The 20,865-nt window shown below is 35.9% G+C and overlaps 1 protein-coding gene across 4 annotated transcripts in view; it reads left to right on the plus strand.

Annotated features, from left to right (window-relative positions):
• The window catches only part of MYCBP2 (MYC binding protein 2), a 269,414-nt gene that overhangs the window by 94,846 nt on the left and 153,703 nt on the right, over positions 1-20,865 (plus strand). For all 4 annotated transcript variants that reach the window (XM_077750063.1, XM_077750062.1, XM_077750060.1 and 1 more), the window contains exons 19-23: positions 166-285; positions 1,549-1,630; positions 9,086-9,203; positions 14,673-14,877; positions 15,471-15,624. In XM_077750063.1, the coding sequence (XP_077606189.1) occupies positions 166-285; positions 1,549-1,630; positions 9,086-9,203; positions 14,673-14,877; positions 15,471-15,624 (679 nt within the window). The remainder of the gene's footprint in view (positions 1-165; positions 286-1,548; positions 1,631-9,085; positions 9,204-14,672; positions 14,878-15,470; positions 15,625-20,865) is intronic.

The raw sequence follows: 20,865 nt of genomic DNA on the forward strand, positions 1-20,865 counted from the left end.
ATTGCTTCTTTGCAGGTAGATTCTTGATCTATCCCTTCTAACAGCTGCAGATTCTTCTTGCTTGTTTCTCTTAACATTTTTCTCTTGTTTTTTCCTTAGTAAACTGATTTAAAATCTTATTTTGAAGATGAATAATGGCTTAATTACAAATTAAAATACTTACAGATGGAAGTGGAGAACGAGGAGAAAAGGATGCAAGCAAAATCACAACGTATCCTCCAGGCTCTGTGCAATTTGACTGTGAGCTCCGGGCAGTACAAGTCAGCTGTGGATTTCATCATTCAGGTAGCAGCTGGAACTTTAGGGTATAAATGCATTTTTACAATTGTGCTAAATAACTTATTTGTTTAGTTTTGACAAATATAGTCTGTTAAGTGTGTGTTAAAAGCTATAGTTTGGCAGTGTTTCTCAAATCTATGAAAACTTTGTATTTATTACAGAATCTTTTTTAAAAACTATCTTCTGATGGACTTGTATTATAATTCAATTAATGAAACTCCTGAAAATGAAATTATCTCTAAAATCTCTCTGGACTCTAGGATCCTGTGTTTTTATAACCTGTTCCCATGTTTTGTTACTGTTTGATGAAAAATGTATATCAACAAGTTTCTTTATTTTCTTAAAATGTAGAAAATAATTAAATTCTTAGAATTATTGACATGTGACCTGTATAGCGTAGGTTGTACTTTTCAACCTTTATAAAAACAAAAAATGTTAAATTCTTTCTTTGGTACTTAATATATATTTCCTTATTTGTTGATAAGGCATTGGCAGATATTAAAGTTCTGAAATTTCATTGATGTTATGCATAATTGTACAAAGCTCAAACCCATCTGCTACCTATAATTATCCTAGAAATAAGAAAACAATATTTTCTATGGAATTTTCTACTCATTATTAAAAAGGTTTTACAGTTGGTCCAAACCTATGCCTTATTAAATATTAATGTTATTAAAGGGCATTTATAAAACTTTTAAATGTGTTAAGAAAAACATTATGCCTTTTAATAATGTACAAAAGTATTTTACAGAACTAAAATTATCTTACTAAATATAAATTGTGATTCAGTTACCTATTTTTTTTAAGTTTTTACCTTAGTCTGACAAGTGCATCTCTTAATCTGACTCACTTATTTCACCCATCTTCCCACCCACCTCTCCTCTGGTAAATATTGGTTTGTTTTCTGCAATTAAGAGTCTATTTCTCAGTTTCTTTCTTTTCCCTTTGCTCATTTGTTCCTTAAATTTCACATGTGAGTGAAATCATATGGTATTTGTCTTTCTCTGACTGACTTATTTTGCTTAGCATTATACTCTTTAGCTCTGTCCATATTGTAGCAAATGGCAAGATTTTATTCTTTTTTATGGCTGAGTAATATTCCATTGCATATATGTATAACATATTCTTTATCCATTCATCAGTTGATGTCAGTTACCCATATTTAATTGCTTTCTATTTTAAATAGTGAATATTACACTGTTTTCTCTATTGTGTTAAAAATATAAAATGCATGTAATGAAAAAATAAAGCTCTGTATATTGGTTTCAGTGGTTTTAATGGAAAATGGAGATGTCTATACATTTGGATATGGGCAGCACGGGCAGCTAGGACATGGAGATGTCAATTCCAGGTACTCTTGTTTGAAGATACTTTTTTTTTAACTTTTCTATTTTCTTTCTAAATATATATCTTTACACTTGAAATAGTATTTTTATACCTCTGTTTTGCAAAATGTGGCCCATAAATTATCAGTAGATCTTGATTTTGTGGTTGAGTGCTTTTGTGAGGATAGATGATTTTGTAGTTCCAGGAGAAAAGTTGATTTACATTTTAAATATTTAAAATATAAAAGTGACTATGATGATCACAAAATCCTACTATATATTTAATAATATCTTTTTAAAAGCTGTTCATGACAGTAGAAAAGAAAATATCCCCAAATTGCGTTTTAAAAAAATCAGCAATAGATTTATTCATATTCCTTGAGGTTGTCTGCTTTGAAATCTTGGTCTAATATTAACATGAAGTCATTAAAGTGTTTGAATAATTTTCAAACAAAACCTATGATCTGTCAGAGAAACTGCATACTGAAGAGCTGATTGTGGTGGAGACTGCCAGATGTCACCTGATACTCATTCTTCCCTGCTTCATTTGATAGTAGAGTTTTAGTTGGTGACATGACCATGCAGCTAAAGACTTCTTTCTCCTACCTCCTTTGCAGCAGGATATGGCCGTGTGAATTAAAGTGATTTGTGCAGCTTTGGAATCATACTGTTAAGGGGAAGGAGGGGTTACTCTTCTGTCTCCTCTTCTTCCCTCCCAGCTTGCTGCCTGGAATCCATGTGTGGTGGCAGGAACTGGAGAAGTCATTATACTGATCATAAATTAGAAACCTTGTATTGAGAATAGCAGAGCTACAAGATTGAAATAGTCAAAGTCCCTGATGCCATAGAACTGCTCCTTACAGTAAAGTAGATGCTTACCTGAGAGAGAAATAAACTTCTGTCATGTTTAAGTCCCTGTTACTTTGGCTTTCATTATAGTAGCTGAATCCATATTCTGCTTAATATAGTGAGAGCTTTTGGTCAAAAGTATAGACCATCTTCAGGTCTTCCAAGAAGAAGTTGCTGAGACAGGATTAGATGTGCAAAGGATTTGTCGGGAGAAAACTCATATGGAGGATAAAAGGGGAAAGAGCAGGGAGAACTGTCAGACACAATGTAGGTCTGACCCCTGTGAAAAGAAAGAGGGAAGAAGATAGAGTAGGAAGTTTCTAAATTGAAGTGCAGTTCTGAGGGAGTTTCAGGCAGGCATTGGGGTGTCCTCAAGCCGAGGTTGCTTTTGAAGGAGCCCCAGATAGGGCAGGATGACCCAGCATTATATCTTCTTCATGATCGGACACAGGCTGGCAGCATTCCAGGGGAAGAATGGCCTTATGGATCCAAAGGGACAGTATCTGAGGCTGTCAGTCAGCTGTGCTCCCTGGAGCAGGTTGTCAGAGATCTGAAGTGATCTACATACATGGCTGCCACACCATTGAAACCAGGCTTGTTGATCAAGTCTGTAGATATATATATATGGCACTTTCCAGCCAGACTTGACTTAGCAATTCATTTATCAAAAGAACCTTCTTTCTGTTTTGAGTCTTTACTCTGCCTCATTTTCCCTTGTAGTCATAAAGTATCTGGACCTATATGGTTTCTCATTCATAATTAGTGAATTATTCTAGTCATTAAATGAAATTCAAGATGTTCATTTCATTCTGAAACTACCCCATTATTATGGCAGAGATGTGATTATTGCTGTTTATATGGTAAAGGCCAGTGATTCTTAATCCTGGCTGCACATTGGAATTACCTAGGGAACTTTAAAAAAAATCCCATGCTTGTATTGTACCTCTGTATTCTATACACAAGAAGTGTGTGTTGGGAGGTGAGGGTAGGCTGGGAAGTGGATGGAGGTGGCCAGGGCAGTGCTGGGTAGGATCAAATGTGTTTTCCCAGTAGCTCTCCAGATACTAATGTGTATCAGGATTAAGAACCACTGTCTGTCCTTAGAGGGCAAGGTCAGATCCATTTGAAGTGCACAGAAAGTGGGTATGAAATGGAGTGCCCTTAGTTACTCTGATGAATGTTGTTGCTATTGAGAAGAGATGATTAAGGTATCATTGAGTTGAGTTTCTCACTAAAAACACAAGTGTAACACATTTGATACTCTTGTCAAAAGATTTGTAAAACTATCACGACTTTTTTCCTTTTGTTTAATTCTAGTATAGTCAACATAAAAACTATCACAATCTTAACAACAAATACTGTGATTGGGAAGATACCAAAAGGTCTTTGGCAGGATTAGTTTATCAAGTGTCACTGGATATGACATTTGGATATTGGACATGATAAAGTATCAACGCCTTACAGGTTTGAACAGATACTATCACAGGTGTTAGAAAGCAACAGATGTTTTGATTTATAGTTGAATGACATCAGTGATATGCAGAGACTGAGTCAGAGTTGTAACTTGAATGGGGAAGAATTTGGCAACTTTTCTGTTCTTCATTCGGGTTCATGACACAAAAGAGCATTTGTCATCATCGTCATCGTCGTCATCATCATTGCTGTTACTGAGCTGGTGTTTATTTTGTAGTCATGATATAAGCTGAGAAAGGTGCATTATAGTTAGACATGATGGACCATCAATCATGTGCAGCAAGAGGGCATTTCTTCACAAGCCATACTTTGTACTTGGATGCCATTCCACAGAAAATAATTGGCAAATAGCTGTATTTCATGGTCTTGACTGAGTGGGAGGAGAACGGTGAAAATCATGGTTATAATCAAGTCACAGCCCTCAAGTAACTGTGCAGTATGAAGAATGAAGAGCATAAGCACAAGATTCTGCTACACTACATTGAGGTGTAATGGTTGTTGAAAGAGAGGGTGCTCTTGTCAGCTTTTAAAATGAGAGGTTGCCTAAAAACATTGCCTCGGAGACCTGATTTTATCAGTGAGCACCATCCCTCGATTTACAGTGCTTTGCTCAGGTGATGATATAATAGAAGTTTGCTGAGTATTTTTGAATATATTGAATTTATCAACTTCAAAAATATGATAGGTTTAAATGTTGAAAAAATAGCAGAGTTTCTTAAGAAGATTAAACTCTGGTGGAGTTTGCTTTAACTGCTCAAAATTGTTCTTTCCCCACAGGTACACTTTCATTCCAGGTTCCATTGATTGAGTTGTAACTGGAAGGCTGTAACATGTGGTGTAGGGAGAGCTAAACTGGGTAACCCAGTGAAACAGTGTCTACACACTATGCCTGGTGTGTTAAACAGAATTAGTCAAAACTGTTCTGTTGTAACCACTGTAGTTACCGTGTTTGTCTGGACCTATGTGGGACTTGGAAGGCAGGACCCAAGAACTGTGGTACTAATTCAGAGACGAATTGGCCACTTATGTGGAGGGACAGTCCAGGAGGAACAAAGCCCCTATAGCATACAAGTTAATTACCACAAAGCAAACATTTATAGGTATTTAGTTGAAATAAAGTATATAGTTGGGGGGTATTTTTAAGTTTCTAGTAATCAAGTTCTTTTAACTGGAATTTATTGTGTATCACACATTGATTATGTGTGGTTAATGAAAGGTAAATATTGTAGTGTGCATTTTGGTAAAGATTAATAAAAATGTTATTGATAGTCTATTTAATGTGTTATCTTGGCAGAATGACTGAGTTCATTCTCCAGTTTGGGTCCTGATTCTGTTACTTGGTTCCTGTATGACCTTGGCCACGTTACTTAACTTTCCTTTGTCTCAGTTTCTTCCTCGTTTAATTGGAGTAAGTACATTTCCTTCAGAAGGTTGTGAGAATTCAGGAGAATAATGCCTGTCACTTAGCACAGGGCCTAGTCCATAGTAGGTGCTCAGTGCTATTAGCTGCTGCTTTTTAAAGTGAATGTCAGAAAGCTTGTGAGGGCTTTTCTACATTCAGTCATGTCATGAGTCTACTAACCCTCTTTTTAGTTTATTTTGTTCAGTATGCTTCCAAATGTCTGAATTCTGTACTTTTTTAAACCATTTACAGTAAACTTAAACCTGGATGTTGGCAAAGAAATTATATAGTTTAGATACTTTTATTCCTTGTTTTCCACTAGAATTTTGATCATTCTTATAGTATTTTTGGGTTTCATCTTTTTCTTGCTATACTGTCTGCATTCTGCATTAATGTATTTATTAGCCGATCATAGTATCTGGAACCATTTAGACAAGGTTAAAATCTTCATCTCTTACCAACTATGTGACTGACTGCAGTTTACTAGACCTTAGTTTAAATATTCCACAGGATTGTTGAAGAATTAGTTCAGTGTATGGGAAATGCCAAGTGTGCACACATTCATGCAAACATACACACATAATTTTTTTTCCTGTGCTCGCGTTTTCAAAAGAATTTAATAAATGGGCTCACTAATATTATGGAAAGAGTTCAAAGACTGTATTAGAAGATCTGCTACCAGCTTTTGGGAAGATGCTTTAAGCTCACCACATCTACTCATAGAGTTATTTTGATAATCAGTTATACATTTTATGTGAAAGTGCTTTGCAAACAACAGATAAGTTAACAGATCTAAGAATGTTCTCTTTATTCTTTGTTACTGAACATTTTTGTTAGCAAGCATTAGTTTACCAGATAGCCCTTTGAATGGACAGTTGTCTTTTTGGCAAAACTCCCTATAGCTCAGAGTTAAAAACCATTTACCTTTCACTACTATTCTTGGCAGTATTACTCCATCCTCAAGTTAAAAACACTACTGCTCTTTTGAGGCAGGATCATTCTGTTCTGCTCCCTTTTATTACCTACCTACTTTTATTACCTACCCTTTTATTACCTACTGTTCGGTCATTACCTTTCATTCACTCAAAATTTAGTATCTGGTTCACAGTGTTTTCTGTCTCTGAGTCCTGTCCCACTTGTGGGTAACTTCAGTATTCTTGAGAATGGTCCCATACACTACACTGATCTTGGCACTTTATATCAAGTAAACTTTACTTCTACATTCATGGTGGTTATTCCCAAGACCCATCTTGGATCAAGCACAGCTCCAACTCTGAATTCTTAAGTTTAAGACGCTCATACTTTACCTGGCCTTTGACTTTATCAGTACTTCATTCCCTACCACCCTCTACAATTTTACTCCCTTTCACCTTTTTTACTTTATTTTCTACCCAACTTACAGATTGTTATTTATTCTTTTCGCCTATCCTCTTATCAGTAACTTCAGTTTTCTTGCCCTCTTGGTCTTGATAATAGGGCATGGCAAAACTTACTGCATGAATCAATCTATTCATATTTTCCATATTTAACTTAGGCTTCTAGAAAAAAGTAAATCACCATATATGTGCAGATTGTTACATGATTTCCAGATTCAACTAGGTCTTCTACAATGGGCCAGGTCTTCTATGTTGTTCTGTTTTGTGATTTGGGACTATTTGGCTTAACACTTCTTGAATTTGATGAAAGATACGGGATCTCTCTTCAGAACAACAGATAGAAGAATATACACATAAAAGTTGACTTAGAAATTTAGTAGGTTCACAGATGTCCTGCAGTTCACTCATAGACTTCCTAGAAGTCCTTTGAATCTGGGTTAAAACTCCTGGTCTAGATATTTATTTGTTCCCTTTACCACTGTCCCTTTTTTTGTAATCTTCAAGTTCTCTGCTTACCCATTTCCTTCTTCCTCTCAGCACATGACTTCTGTTCACATCACTACAAAAGTAAAAGCCATTAGGTGGAAAATTCTTCAGCCCACCAACTCTACAAACCTATCTGCATCCATACTACTTCTTTGCTCCTGTTCATGTTACTTTGAAAGAAGGACCTGTTTTCATCCATGCAGTGAGGCCTGTCTACCTTTACCCTAGGGATCTAGTTCTGTTTCTTTTTTCCTCTCCAAACTGTGTCTTTAGCCTTTCTATCTTTACTCTTGTAAACTCAAACAAATTTCTATCTTCTTAAAAAAAACAAAGCTTCATTGAGCTTCATTTGCTCTTTAGCTGTTGGTTTTCCTTTCTTTTTTTGGGCAGAGATTCTTGAAGAGGTTTTGTATAGTCTCTGACCCCACTGTTAACACCTCATCTGCTATAGTGTTATGCCTATTTCTACCAGAGACTTTTTCCTTACTAAATCGGGTGGTGACTTGTGTGTGTCTCTGTAGTGTTGAGCATGTACATTATATCCTCCCCAAACCTTCTCTTCCAGTGACTGTCTTTGTGCCACATTTTCTCAGAATTCATTCTCCCTCTTTGTTATGTCCTAGATTGCTGTGAGCTCTTCTTCCTCTGTCCATACCTGAAGTGTTAGAAAAAAACTCACAATGAAAATTAGGATCTCTTCTTTGCTCTAATTGTCTTCCTACATCTCATTCATTTTCATACCTTGAGTGAATGTTACCACCATCTGCCTTGCTGCTTCCTGCCGTCTAGTCAGTTCTGTTCCTTACACAGCTATCATATTCATTCATTTCTTTGAATCTACACTGTTTTTAGTTCAGACCATCATAACTCATTCAGATTATTGTGAAATTTTCATAACTAGGTTTCCAGGTGCTAGTTTTGCCCTTACCAACTCAGTTTCCATTACAACCTGAATAACCATTAAAAAATACACTTGATGTAATATTTTAAAATTTTGAAGTATCATATTTGTCTAAAACACAGAACTCCTATTATGTGTCAACTCTTTCTACAGTGATTATTCTAATTACAGATAATGATTATTAAAAATGGTTAATAAATGGTTTAAAGTGGTACAAGGATGGGGACAAGGATGGATACAGTGGATATGAGGGTATATTTATTGTAAGAGTTACCATTTACTCAGTGTTGGACACTGATCCAAGCACTTGATGTATGTGAGCTTCTTTATTGTTCATAGGAAGTCTATGCAGGAGGTATTGGTTTGTATTATCCTCCCTGTTATAGAAGAAAAAACTAAGATACAAAAAAGATGAGTAACTTGTTCAAGGTCTTGGTCACAATGCTGTTGGAGCCAGGGTTCACATCCCGGCCATCTTGTCCAGCTCTAGAGCTTTTAGCCACTGCTGCAGTGCCTCTCATCATACTCCATTCTGATTTCATTAACTACTATCTTAAAATCTAAGATTATGGCTCAGAAAAAAAGGTAGGAAAAAAAATATAAAATTGTTTTGTATAGTTCCTGTTAAAGCAGTGTATGATTTTTATTTCATCCAATATAACATACCATTTGCTATAAAACGGAAGTTTTTTTTTCCTTTTAAAACAAGTAACACCAGTCTTTGAGAAAAAATAGAAATTGTGTGTCCATAATTAGGGTAATAAATTTAGGAAATCTTTTCAATAATCTCTTTAAAGTCAATGATAACATTTTTTACATCTTTGTGTATCTAGCATCTAGGATGGCGACAGGCAATACCTCAATGAGTATTTAGTAAATATACTATTAGTGCCTTTTATCTCTTCTATTCCTTATTGCAATGTTTATTTATTGCTTTTTATTTCAGTTGAGCCTTGTAAGAAATTGACTTAATTTTTTTTTTTTTTTAACCTAGGGGATGTCCCACCCTTGTTCAAGCATTGCCAGGCCCTAGTACACAAGTTACTGCAGGCAGCAACCACACAGCAGTACTTTTAATGGATGGACAGGTCTTCACATTTGGAAGTTTTTCTGTAAGGAATTTTTTAAGCATTAATAGTATTGCATTGTACCATTGCCTTAACAATTTGTCTGTGTTAGCGATTGTTTCTGATTTCAGTGAAATTCTTGTGTTATGATTATTGCATATGCATATTTCCTGTCTCTACATCTAGCACACACAAGACCTGAATGACATTACTTTGAGATAACTTCTTTCTAGGATAGCATTAGAATTTATTAAATTTAACAGTGTGTTGGAATTGGACATGCTCATTCCAGGTCAAAATCCTTTAAGCATTCAGTAGAGCTAATTCTGTCATTTGAAAGCGTATATCCCAACTAGGTTGCACAGATTAATTTTTTTTACCCTATAGAACTGTTTCTAACTTAGAACTTCTTAAAGTCCTAGTTTTTGTAAAAGATTTATTTAAAATTATAGTTTCCTTTTTCCTTTCTTCTCTCTCTCTGTCTCTCTGTTTGCTCCTCTCTCTTTCTCTTTTTGCCAAAATTTGAAGAGTGAAAATACTCTGAGAATTTTGTATAGTTTGGTCATAATAGAGATCAAGGAAAAGCCATATAAGACTGTGCTAGGTAAGCCTGTACTGTCTCTGTCATGGGTAACTGTTTACAACTCTATAACCTAAGTTTCTGGGATGTAATTTACAACTATTGATTTTTCAAAAATGTAAATGCGAACTTTAAGAAAAAATCTTTTGGGACACCTTTTGGGGTGGTTCAGTCGGTTAAATGTCTGGCCTTGGTCATGATCTCACCGTTCATGAGTTTGAGTCCTGCATTGGACTCCCTGCTGTCAGCATGGAGCCTGCTTGGGATTCTTTCTCTCCCTCTCTGCCCCTACCCTGCTTTTTTTCTCTTTCTCTCTCTCTCTTTCTCAAAATAAATACACTTAAAAAAAACAACAACAAAGAATCTTTTATTTAGAAATAATTTTAAACTACAGAAAGGTTTCAGAAAGTAAGAGTAGTACATGGAATACCCATATACCCTTGAGCCAGATTCACCTGTTGGTAACACTTTGATTTGCTTTATCACTTGTACATGCGTGCTCTTGTCTCTTACGCACTCTGTGGGTATGTGTGTAAAACTTTTTCTTTTCCCCTGAATCCTTTAAGAATAACTTTACATATATTATGACCTTTCATTCTTGAATACCTCAGTTTGTATTTTTTTGATTGATCCAATAATTACTTTTTGACATTTTTTGTCCCCTGCAGTCTAAGGTCAGTCATTGCATCTGATTATCAAGTCTCTTTAGTCTCCTTTAATCTGTACCATATCCACACCTTTTCTTTGTCTATTATGATGACATTGACGTTTTTGAAGAGTATGGTACTTTTGTTTTCTAATAAAATGGGCCTCATTTTTGTTTCTCTGCTATTTTCTTAGGTTTAGATTCAGGTTGTACATTTCAAGCCAAAATACTATGTGAGTGATACTATATTCTTCTCAGGTATCATGTCTAGAGGCAAAAAATGCCCACCTGCCCTTCATTGGTGATGTAATTTTTGATTAACTGGAAAATGTTTCATTTCTTTACTGTATTTGTCCCGTGTAATTAATAAGGAATTTATGGGTTGATTCAATTAAATGAGTCTTTTTAGGGTACCTGCTTTTCATACAGCTTCCTCCCCCCTCTNAATGGTTGCAAAAAGATGATTTTCCAGTTCCAGTACCCCATCACATTTGCCAGTCGGCCCTTTGCATTTTAGTGTAAGAAGGAGCCCTTATTTAAATGTTTCACACAGATGCATGTATTTGTATTTTTTTCATTATTGTCCTTAATTATTTGGTTGCTTCGGTTGTCTAATATTTCATTGATTTGAGTCTCTTCAGACTGGCTCCTGTGTTCTTGTGACATACCCCTTCATTTTGAGGGACATTTCCTTATTTCCTGGCATAACAAGATGTTTCAGACTTATCTGTATCCGTCCTAGAAGCAGCCATTTCTCTGAGAGCGCAGGTTCATTTTAGTGGAGAATAGGATTAGATACTCAGTTGAGCATGATGTATATTTATTGCTATGGGCTGTCTTTATATCCTCAGTACGCATTTATGTACATATACATATATGTGTAAGTATTTTAGAAATCATAAGCCCACACCAGTACCTCCAATTCCAATTCATCTCCACAGGGGTCTTTCTTACCTTAACCCATTCCATGTTTGTCTTGTTTCCTTTCTTTCACAGTAAGAATTTTGGCTTCTCACAGTATCAGTACATTTACTTCTCATCCACTAGTCCTAAAATATGGGCAAAATAGTTTTATATTTGCTATTCCCTCACTGCTATAAACACAAACTCACTAAAAGGAGTTCAGGGTTTTCTGTCACTCTTGCTCCTGCACCCTTTTACCTCTGTCTTTCCCCAAGGCTAAAAGGTATAAAGTCACATATTGTGTTTAAAAGTTACTTGGGTACTTTCTTCTTACCCCATATAAGTAGAACTACGTTATTCCTTTGGAATAGAGTTGGATTCATTTGTTTCAATTTGCTTTTTGTTTCATTTAAAAAAGTTAGTTAATATTAGTAAGAATAGGTACAAATAACAGATTCTTTGTGAAGAGCAGCAACAGCCAAGGATCACCCTTCTTCCCCTTGTTTCTGAAAACAAGCCCTTTTTCAGATCCATTTGTCTCACTGTATCCTGGGGCAGGGGTTCATCTCTGAAAGTGAGTAAGATCTGATGTCAGGGGCTGAGGGACAAAGAGAGATGACCTTTCAGCATGGAGGAGATCACTTTGTCCTCAAACAATGAATGAGGCTCCTGAGGGGTATCAGCAGTAGGGCAGAAAAGGGACAGATTCAGAGGACTGTTTCACAGTGGCCTTCTTCTGCTCCCTGTGGTAACCATCTCCCTAGCCCTTCGTGGGAACACACAGGTTAAAATGCTGGCACCTGACATGTCATGCCCCCTTTGAGCTATAAGATTTCCAAGGAGAAAGGCTTGTGTTCCAATGAACTGTTTCAATTTGTTTTAGTTTTAGGATCCCTCTTCTCATATCCTTAGGTGTAATCTTATTTTTTGAATATGTAGAATATTAACATGTTTCTAAAAGTTAAGTTATACAAAAATAGTATACTCTGTCAAATGTCATTTCCCCTGTATCCCTTTTACTCCATGCTTGTAAGTAATACACTTCATTGTTTTCCAGTTTATCTTTCCTGTGTTTCTTGTAAGATTAGTAAATAAGTACACACATACACTGTCTACATCTGCATTGTATAGATACAGGGCTGTATGCATATATGTATGTGTGCATATGTACACATGTATATCTATAATTATTTCCCCTTCTTTATTTTTCAAAAGGTAGCATTAGGCTCTTTTGCACTTTGCCCTTTTCACTTTTCTATATTTCCTCGAAATCATTCCACATTAGTTTGTAGAGATCTTCCTTATTCATTTTTTTATATCTGCATGGTACATTGTGCCTATATACTATATTTTATTCAGTCAGTTTCCTATGCTTGGACATTTAAGAACTTTCCAATATTTTGCAACAAAAACAATAAATACTTTTAGGGGTGTATCTTTGAGGTAAATTTCTAGAAGTAAGATTGCTGGGTTGAAGTTTCGTGCCTATGTGGTTTTGTGAGATATTAACAATTCCTTTCTATTTTGCATTTTCACCAGCAATGGATAAGAATGCCTGTTTCTCCACAACTTTGCCAACACGGTGTGCTGTCATACCTTTTAATTTGTGTCACTCTGCTGGCTAAGAAGTGGCCCTGCATACTTTGAAGCCTTTTTCCTGTAGATGGTGCTGTGAACCTTCAAGCCCTTAACTACATTTAGTATTTTGACATTAAGGCCTAGATTTTCTCTTTGGGTGGATGATTTTACCATGCTTTTTCCAAGTCCTCTGTACTACTCTCTTCTCCTTCTCAAGCCACCCCTTTTTCAGGTTCCACCCCCTCTGCCTTGCAGTGGCAGGTGGGTGGGGAAAACAGTTGGAATTTGGTTTCTTCTTCTGGTTACAGGTGACTTAAAGTCAGCAGATCTGCTCTTTCCTAATACTGCTGAAGGCTTGAGTGATGTGTGGTTTTCTTTGCCGTGTGTATTGGTTTTTATATTGTTTAGGGGGAATTGTGAGCGGTAATGTTTGAAATCAGACAGCCATTATTGTCCTCTACTCCTAGAAGTCTTCGTTGTGAACTTTGATGAATTTCAATATGGCTTATGTATAGCCACATTCTGAATCCCTGGGGTTGTCCAGACATCTGTGGTGTTCTTGTACAGCTTTTCTTTACATTAGTTTGTTGATAGTAAGAGAGTAGATATTTATTACAGTAGTTAATGACAAATAGAATTATTTTTCTTCTAAAAACATAGTGTCCTTTGAATATGATATACTTTGCTCACTGTTCACATTTTTATGCCTTTTTCTGGGGGGTTTCAAAAAAATAAGGACAGACATTGAAAGAAGCTGAGAATAAACATCAAATTTTTTTTGGCTTCTATGTTTCTGTGTTTGCCACTTTTGCCTCCCCTGGTTCAGCCCAGGGATTGAAGTTTTGTTGCTTTTGCAGTCACTTTGTGGCTGTGGTTTCTTGCTGTGGTGTTGGAATTTGGAATGATAGAACTCCCTAGAAACCTAATAGTCAGCTAAGAATTAACCAGGCTTTTTGTAGTGCTCCAGGCTCCCTGTTCGTCAGTTTTTTTGTGAATGGTTTCTCATTCCCATTACTTACAGACAATGATGCTGGAAGCCAACATCCAGCATTTTCTACCTTCTGGAGGGTTTTTGGAAGGGAAGTGCTGTTTGGGGGGGGGGGTGCAAAGTGNTACCAGCTTAGTAGTGGGAGGCTTCCTCTTAATTTTTAAATTACACTCTTACCTAACCTAGTATCTGTGGACAGCCATAATTTTAAATGAGTTGACAATTATTTACTTAAGATATCTTTTCTTACCATTGATTCTGCTGTTTATATTGAAACATAAGTGAAATAGCTTTCTAACACATGATCATGTGTAACATATTTAATTTTCAAATTGTATTCACTATTGTAATATTGATTATTTTGGCCTTTACTAAAATATTTTCAGACTGTGATTTTAATAGTGACTTACATTTTATACTGTGAACTTAAAATATCACAGTGATATTTTTTTCAAAGTGAATTTTTTAAATAAACAATTTGTAATACTAATTTTTTTAACATGTATATTATACTTTCCATTTAAATTAAGTAAGGACAGTATTTCAGGGAGATTTCTTGCATGGAAAAATATTTCAGCTTTATATAATGCATTTGGTAGTTTATTAGGGGCAGAGTTTCTAAGAATAATAGAAATTATTTTATTCTTTTACAGATTTGAGTCCAAATTTCACATGAATGTCATTAATAAATAAAAGTACTAACAGTAAATAAAAGAACAATTTTTCAAAGAGCTGTTTTTGTCTATTGTCTTAACTTTGTAAAAAATTAGAGATTGTTTATCCAGTAATGTTGTTATTATGGTTTATCTAATCTTTTAGAAAGGACAACTGGGCAGACCAATTTTGGATGTGCCATATTGGAATGCAAAACCAGCTCCCATGCCTAACATTGGATCAAAATACGGAAGAAAAGCTACCTGGATAGGTGCAAGTGGGGACCAGACTTTTTTACGAATTGATGAAGCACTTATTAATTCTCATGTGCTTGCTACATCAGAAATTTTTGCCAGTAAACACATAATAGGTAATACCCCCCAAAAAAATCCTCTCCAAATCTTTGTCTTGATTAATAGTAAATGGTTCATCATCTTTCTTTATCATTAGATAAGTCTTAGAGCTTTCTGTTTTTTTTTCTATTTGAAGAAATTTTCAAGAAGCTTCTAAATGTCTGTGATTATATGAGTATTTATAAGCTAGGGAGTGGTGGAAATATGAGCTAAGTTGAAGTAGGATAAACCTTGTGTTGGAAGGAGGAATTTTTCTGTATTAGTTCTTGTTGGATAAATGGTAGAAATTAATTTCTATGACAGGTTATATAAGTCACACTTTGAAGTTCCATCTATAGATATCAATGTATACTTGTGTCTGTGATATCATAAATAATTACATAATAGAGTCATATAGAAATTAAGAGCGTATGTTGTGGATTTAGATAGTCTGAGGTTTTAGTCCTAATTCTATTACTTAAAAATGTTTAATTCATCTATTTAAGCTCAGTTCTGTCATCTGTGAAATGAATATAATAATAATAATACTTATAAGTAATACTTAATTCCTAAACTGAGGGAATATAAAAAGGTCATGGATTTTTAAGATGTATAAATGTCTTTCCTCAAGGCTTGGTACCTGCTTCTATATCAGAACCTCCTCCATTTAAATGTCTTCTGATCAATAAAGTAGATGGGAGTTGTAAAACTTTTAATGACTCTGAACAAGAGGACCTACAAGGATTCGGTGTGTGTCTTGACCCTGTGTATGATGTCATTTGGAGGTAAGCTCTATTTATAAAATAGAGTAGTAAATAAGTTTTGATCAAATTATGCTTTTGTGATGATGTAAAATTCATGTCTAAGCAGACTTTACATACATGAGTACTTTCTGTTTAACTGTGTTTTCCAGGACCTTTACAGTGTAGTTCAGTGCTTAATGGCAGCCAGGCTGCCTCAGTTTATCCCATATCCACAATTTGCTTTCTGTGTCAACTTCGAATAGTTACCATGACTCTATGTGCTTCACTTCTCTCATTTATACATTTAGAATGATAATAGTACCTACCTCTTAGATTGTTATGAGGAGTGAAGAATTTAGAGCTGAGGCACATAGTAGGTGCTGTAGAATTATTTGCTAGTGTCATTATATTAAGCACTTTTAAGAATTCTGTTAATTATTTTTCGTCTGTCAGCAATCATGTCTAAACTGTATAGAACTCATTCTATTTTTTCCATAAAGTTGAATTATTACTGACTATGTAGAAGAAATTGTGCCAAAGATAGTACAGAATAATTAAGATAAATGAACTCACCCTTTATGAATGGATACAAAATCCCTGTATCAGTAAAGAAATGTAAAAATGTATAGGGTTACCAACTCTGGAAACTACAAAAATGTAGAGAATGCATATAGATACACTAGAGACTCAAATTATATTGTATTTGTTTAAAATTTATCATGATGGTTTATGTACATAATGAGTAAAGAGTTGTCCTTGTTAGCAACTCTAGCCTTGAATACTAGGAGGAGGTGTTGCCTGCATTCCCAGGGTGACTTATCACAGGACTTACCTTTTTTCCCCCCTCTTGCATTATTTATTTGGCCAACTGCAGTGGACAGGAATTATATAAATTGAAGAGTTTAAGTGGCACCTCTAACGAAAAGGAAAAGGCTTTTTCTGTCTTCCTTCCTCTGCTCATGCCTGCTTTCATTTCTATCAGCCAACCATGTCTTAAGAGGCCATGTTCTCTATCATTCCTAAGGCTGCATTCAGAGTGAAGGAATTAATTATATTGCTCCCCAGGTGGCTGATCAGCTTAGTATCTTACTTGGGCACTTTGTGAGAAGGCCTGGAAGCCAGATTTGAGTAGTGCTTTTCATTCTCCCTGGAAGCATTACATAGGATAGATTAGATAATGAAAGACTGCAGGTAAGTAGTCTTACAGTAATTCCTACTGAGACCTGAAATACTAAGAACCAAAATTAGAGTGGTCATATGGGATAGCATGGAGGGAATAGAAAGGCACATGGTGTAAAGATAGACTAGTCATTAGGTATTTACTGATTACAAGTCCATATACAAGAGACTTAGTTACCAAAGAGCAAGCTCTGGCTTGGACCTAGGTTTAAATAGATGTTTTATTTTCTAGAATCTTTATAGAATATATGTAATCTTTATATGCTTTATTTTTAAATTAAGTAACTTTGCATTAACAAAATAAAAGTTGACAGTATAGAATTTGTTTATGGATACATTCACTAAATTAGAAATATTTTCTGAATTGGTTAATAGCAGAACTGGATTCTAATAGTATAATTAGAGCCATTTCCCTGCAGTCTTAACAGAACTCAGAAGTGTGGTAGACAGTTAGTTGAACCTTGCCTTTTTCACATATGGTGAGAGCATTGGGAGAGATGATCTCAAATGCCTCGGCAGATCCTTGACCATTTACCCCTTTGTTCAAGAGCAAAGATTGAAAGATGAAGAGCAGCCTCCCCTCCAGTGTTTTCACTAAAACAGCTGGAAGGTGTTTTCCTATAATCAGGATCAGAGTTATATTCCATTATCCTTACTTCTGGCTATTTTGTGCCCTTTGTGTTTTGCACTAGAGTATTTTCGTTTTGCAGCTGTCATAGATACTGCAGATTTAGTATTAGCTTACTTTGACTTTCCTTCCAGCCAGACTGCTTCCTTTTGTATTCTTAACAGCAATTTTCTCCTGAATAATTAGAAACTTAGTATCTATAAAAAGCAGATAATGTTAAGGACAGTGACTTTATTTCCCACTTCAAAATATATACAAATAATACATGAATATGTGTTGTCATTTAAAAAAAATTTTTTTTAATGTTTATTCATTTATTGAAACAGAGAGAGGGAGAGAGACAGAGTGTGAGTGGGGGAGGGGCAGAGAGAGAGGGAGACGCAGAATCTGAAGCAGGCTTCAGGCACAGAGCCCTACCCGGAGCTCAGACTCATGGACTGCGAGATCATGACCCTAGTTGAATTTGAACGCTTAACCGACCAAACCATCCAGGCACCCCTGTTATTTTTTAAAAGAAGAGTTATGTGGTCCTTCTTCAGATCATTTTTTCCTCCTATAACAAATCTTACTAATCTTCTCTATGGGTCACAGGTATTAAGTTTGGCTTATGTTGTTTGATACCTTTTTAAAATGCATGTGTTTTTTTAATACAAATAAGAATATATTCATTTTAAAAGATAGGTTTTTTTTTTTTTTTACTAAACAACAGTTTCTAANTGTCAGCACAGAGCCCGACACGGGTCTCGAACCCATGAACCTTGAGATCATGACCTGAGCCAAAGTCGGCCGCGCAACCGACTGAGCCACCCAGCTGCCCCAAAACTGTTTAGAATTCTGTAGTCGATATACCAAAATACACTGAATTCCTTCCCTATCAATGAACAAAAATTTTAGATTATTTTTTGATGTTTTGGTATTATCTATAATACCCTAGTGAACAAACAAACACATATGTATATGTAAGCACAGAGTTTTGTATTTATGGGAGTATATTGCTATAAGGTAGCTTAAGAAGTGGATTTGCTGGGTCAGAATTGTGACATATACCTGTCCAGTTCTCCTTTAGTACTCTCTCCATATGAGAATCCATATTTTCCCGTACTATCAGCATCACTATACAGTTGTTATTATTTAATAATATTAAATACTAATATTGATACTTTATAGTAATACAGCACTATTATTTTTAATTTTTGCTATTTTAATTTTATTCTGTAAATATTTAAACACATACTATATGACACAAAGTGAATGAGATAGACAATGCCCTTGCTCTTGGGGAAGTCATCTTTTTTTTTTTTTTTTAATAGAGATAAAGGCTATACGAAAGTGAATAACTAATATACTTTACAGATCTTGCTCAGCATCCTTAAGGAAAAAGAGGGTGCTATGATTGAGGTTAATAGTGGTGACCTATCTTCCATTTGGTGGAGATAGTATGAGTTAAGACCTTAAAGTATAGAAAGAACTAGACATTGGAAGAGTTAGGAAAAGTTTTCTGAGCAGGGACAGCTTAGTAGACCCAAATGCTTTGATACCAGCATGAGCTTTGCTATGTTTTTTTTTTCTTTCATAGTTAATTGTCAAGTTGGTTTCCATATAACACCCAGTGCTCATCCCAACAAGTGCCTTCCTCCATGCCCATCACTCCCCTTCCCCTCTCCCGCACCCCCATCAGCCCTCATTTTGTTCTCAGTACTCAAGAGTCTCTCATGATTTGCCTCCCACCCTCTCCCCAACTATTTTCCCCTTCTCCTCTCCCATGGTCTTCCACTAAGTTTCTCCTAATCCACCTATACGTGAAAACATATGGTATGTCTTTCTCTACCTGACTTATTTCGCTCAGCATAACACCCTCAAGTTCCATACATGTTGCTACAAACGGCCAGAATTCTCATGCCATGTAGTATTCCATTGTATAGATAAACCACATCTTCTTGATCCATTTGTCAGTTGATAGACACTTAGGCTCTTTCCATGTTTTGGCTATTGTTGAAAGTGCTGCTGTGAACATTGGGGTACATGTGCCCCTATGCATCAGCACTCCTGTATCCCTTGGGTAAATTCCTAGCAGTGCTATAACTGGGACATAGGGGAGTTCTATTGTTAACTTTTTGAGGAACTTCCACACTGTTTTCCAGAGGGGCTACACTAGTTTACGTTCCCACCAACAGTGTAGGAGGGTGCCTGTTTCTCCACATCCTCACTCGCATCTATAGTCTCCTGATTTGTTCATTTTTGCCACTCTGATCGGCATGAGGTGGTATCTCAATGTGGTTTTGATCTGCATTTCCCTGATGATGAGGGACACTGAGCATCATTTAATGTGTCTCTTGGCCATCTGAATATTCTCTTTGGAGAAGTGTCTGTTCATGTCTTCTGCACATTTCAGATTTTCTATCTCTTCCCGTGTGAATTTGGGTAGTGCTTGCATGTTTAGGAATTTGTCCATTTCTTCTAGGTTCTCCAGTTTGTTGCCATATAATTTTTCATAGTATTCCCTGATAATTGCTTGTATTTCTGAGGGATTGATTGTAATAAATCCATTTTCATTCATGATTTTGTCTATTTGAGTGCTCTCTCTTTTCTTTTTGAGAAGCCTGGCNACCGCGAGATCATGACCTAAGCGAAAGTCGGACGCTTAACCGACTAAGCCACCCAGGCGCCCACACTCTTTCTCCTTCTATTCCTCTCCTTCTATTCTCTCTCCTTCTATTCTGAGTGACAGGCTTGCTGGATAGAGGATTCTTGGCTGCATATTTTTCCTGTTCATCACATTAAAGATTTCCTGCCATTCCTTTCTGGCCTGCCAAGTTTCAGTAGATAGATCTGTAACCACTCTGATAGGTCTCCCTTTGTATGTTAGGGCCCTTTTATCCCTAGCTGCATTCAGAATTCTTTGTCCTTAATTTTGCCAGTTTCACTATGATATGTCATTTAGAAGATCGATTCAAGTTACATCTGCGGGGAGTTCTCTGTGCCTCTTGGATTTCAGTGTCTGTTTCCTTCCCCTGATTGGGGAAGATCTCAGCTATAATTTGTTCGAGTACTCCTTCAGTGCCTTTCCCTCTTTCTTCCTCTTCTGGAATTCCTATGATATGGATATTGTTCCATTTGATTGTATCACTCAGTTCTCAAACTCTCCTTTGGTGCGCCTGGATCAGTTTATCTCTCTTGGCTTCCTCTTTTTGTATAATTGTGTCTTCTAATTCACCTATTCTCCTCTCTGCCTCTTTAGTTCGTGCATTGGACGCCTCCATTTTATTATGCACCTCATTTATAGCCTTTTTTAATTCATCACAACTATTTTTAAGCTCCATAGTCTTTGTAGCAATAGCTCTTCTGCTGTCTTCCATGCCTTTTTCAAACCAGTGATTAATTTTATGACTATTGTTCTAAATTCTTGTTCAGTTATTTTGCTTATATCTGTTTTGAGCAGTTCTTTAGCTGTTAATTCTTCCTGGAATTTCTTTGGA

The sequence above is a fragment of the Crocuta crocuta genome, unplaced genomic scaffold (genome assembly GCF_008692635.1).
Source record: "Crocuta crocuta isolate KB4526 unplaced genomic scaffold, BGI_CrCroc_1.0 scaffold189, whole genome shotgun sequence".
Taxonomy (NCBI): domain Eukaryota; kingdom Metazoa; phylum Chordata; class Mammalia; order Carnivora; family Hyaenidae; genus Crocuta; species Crocuta crocuta.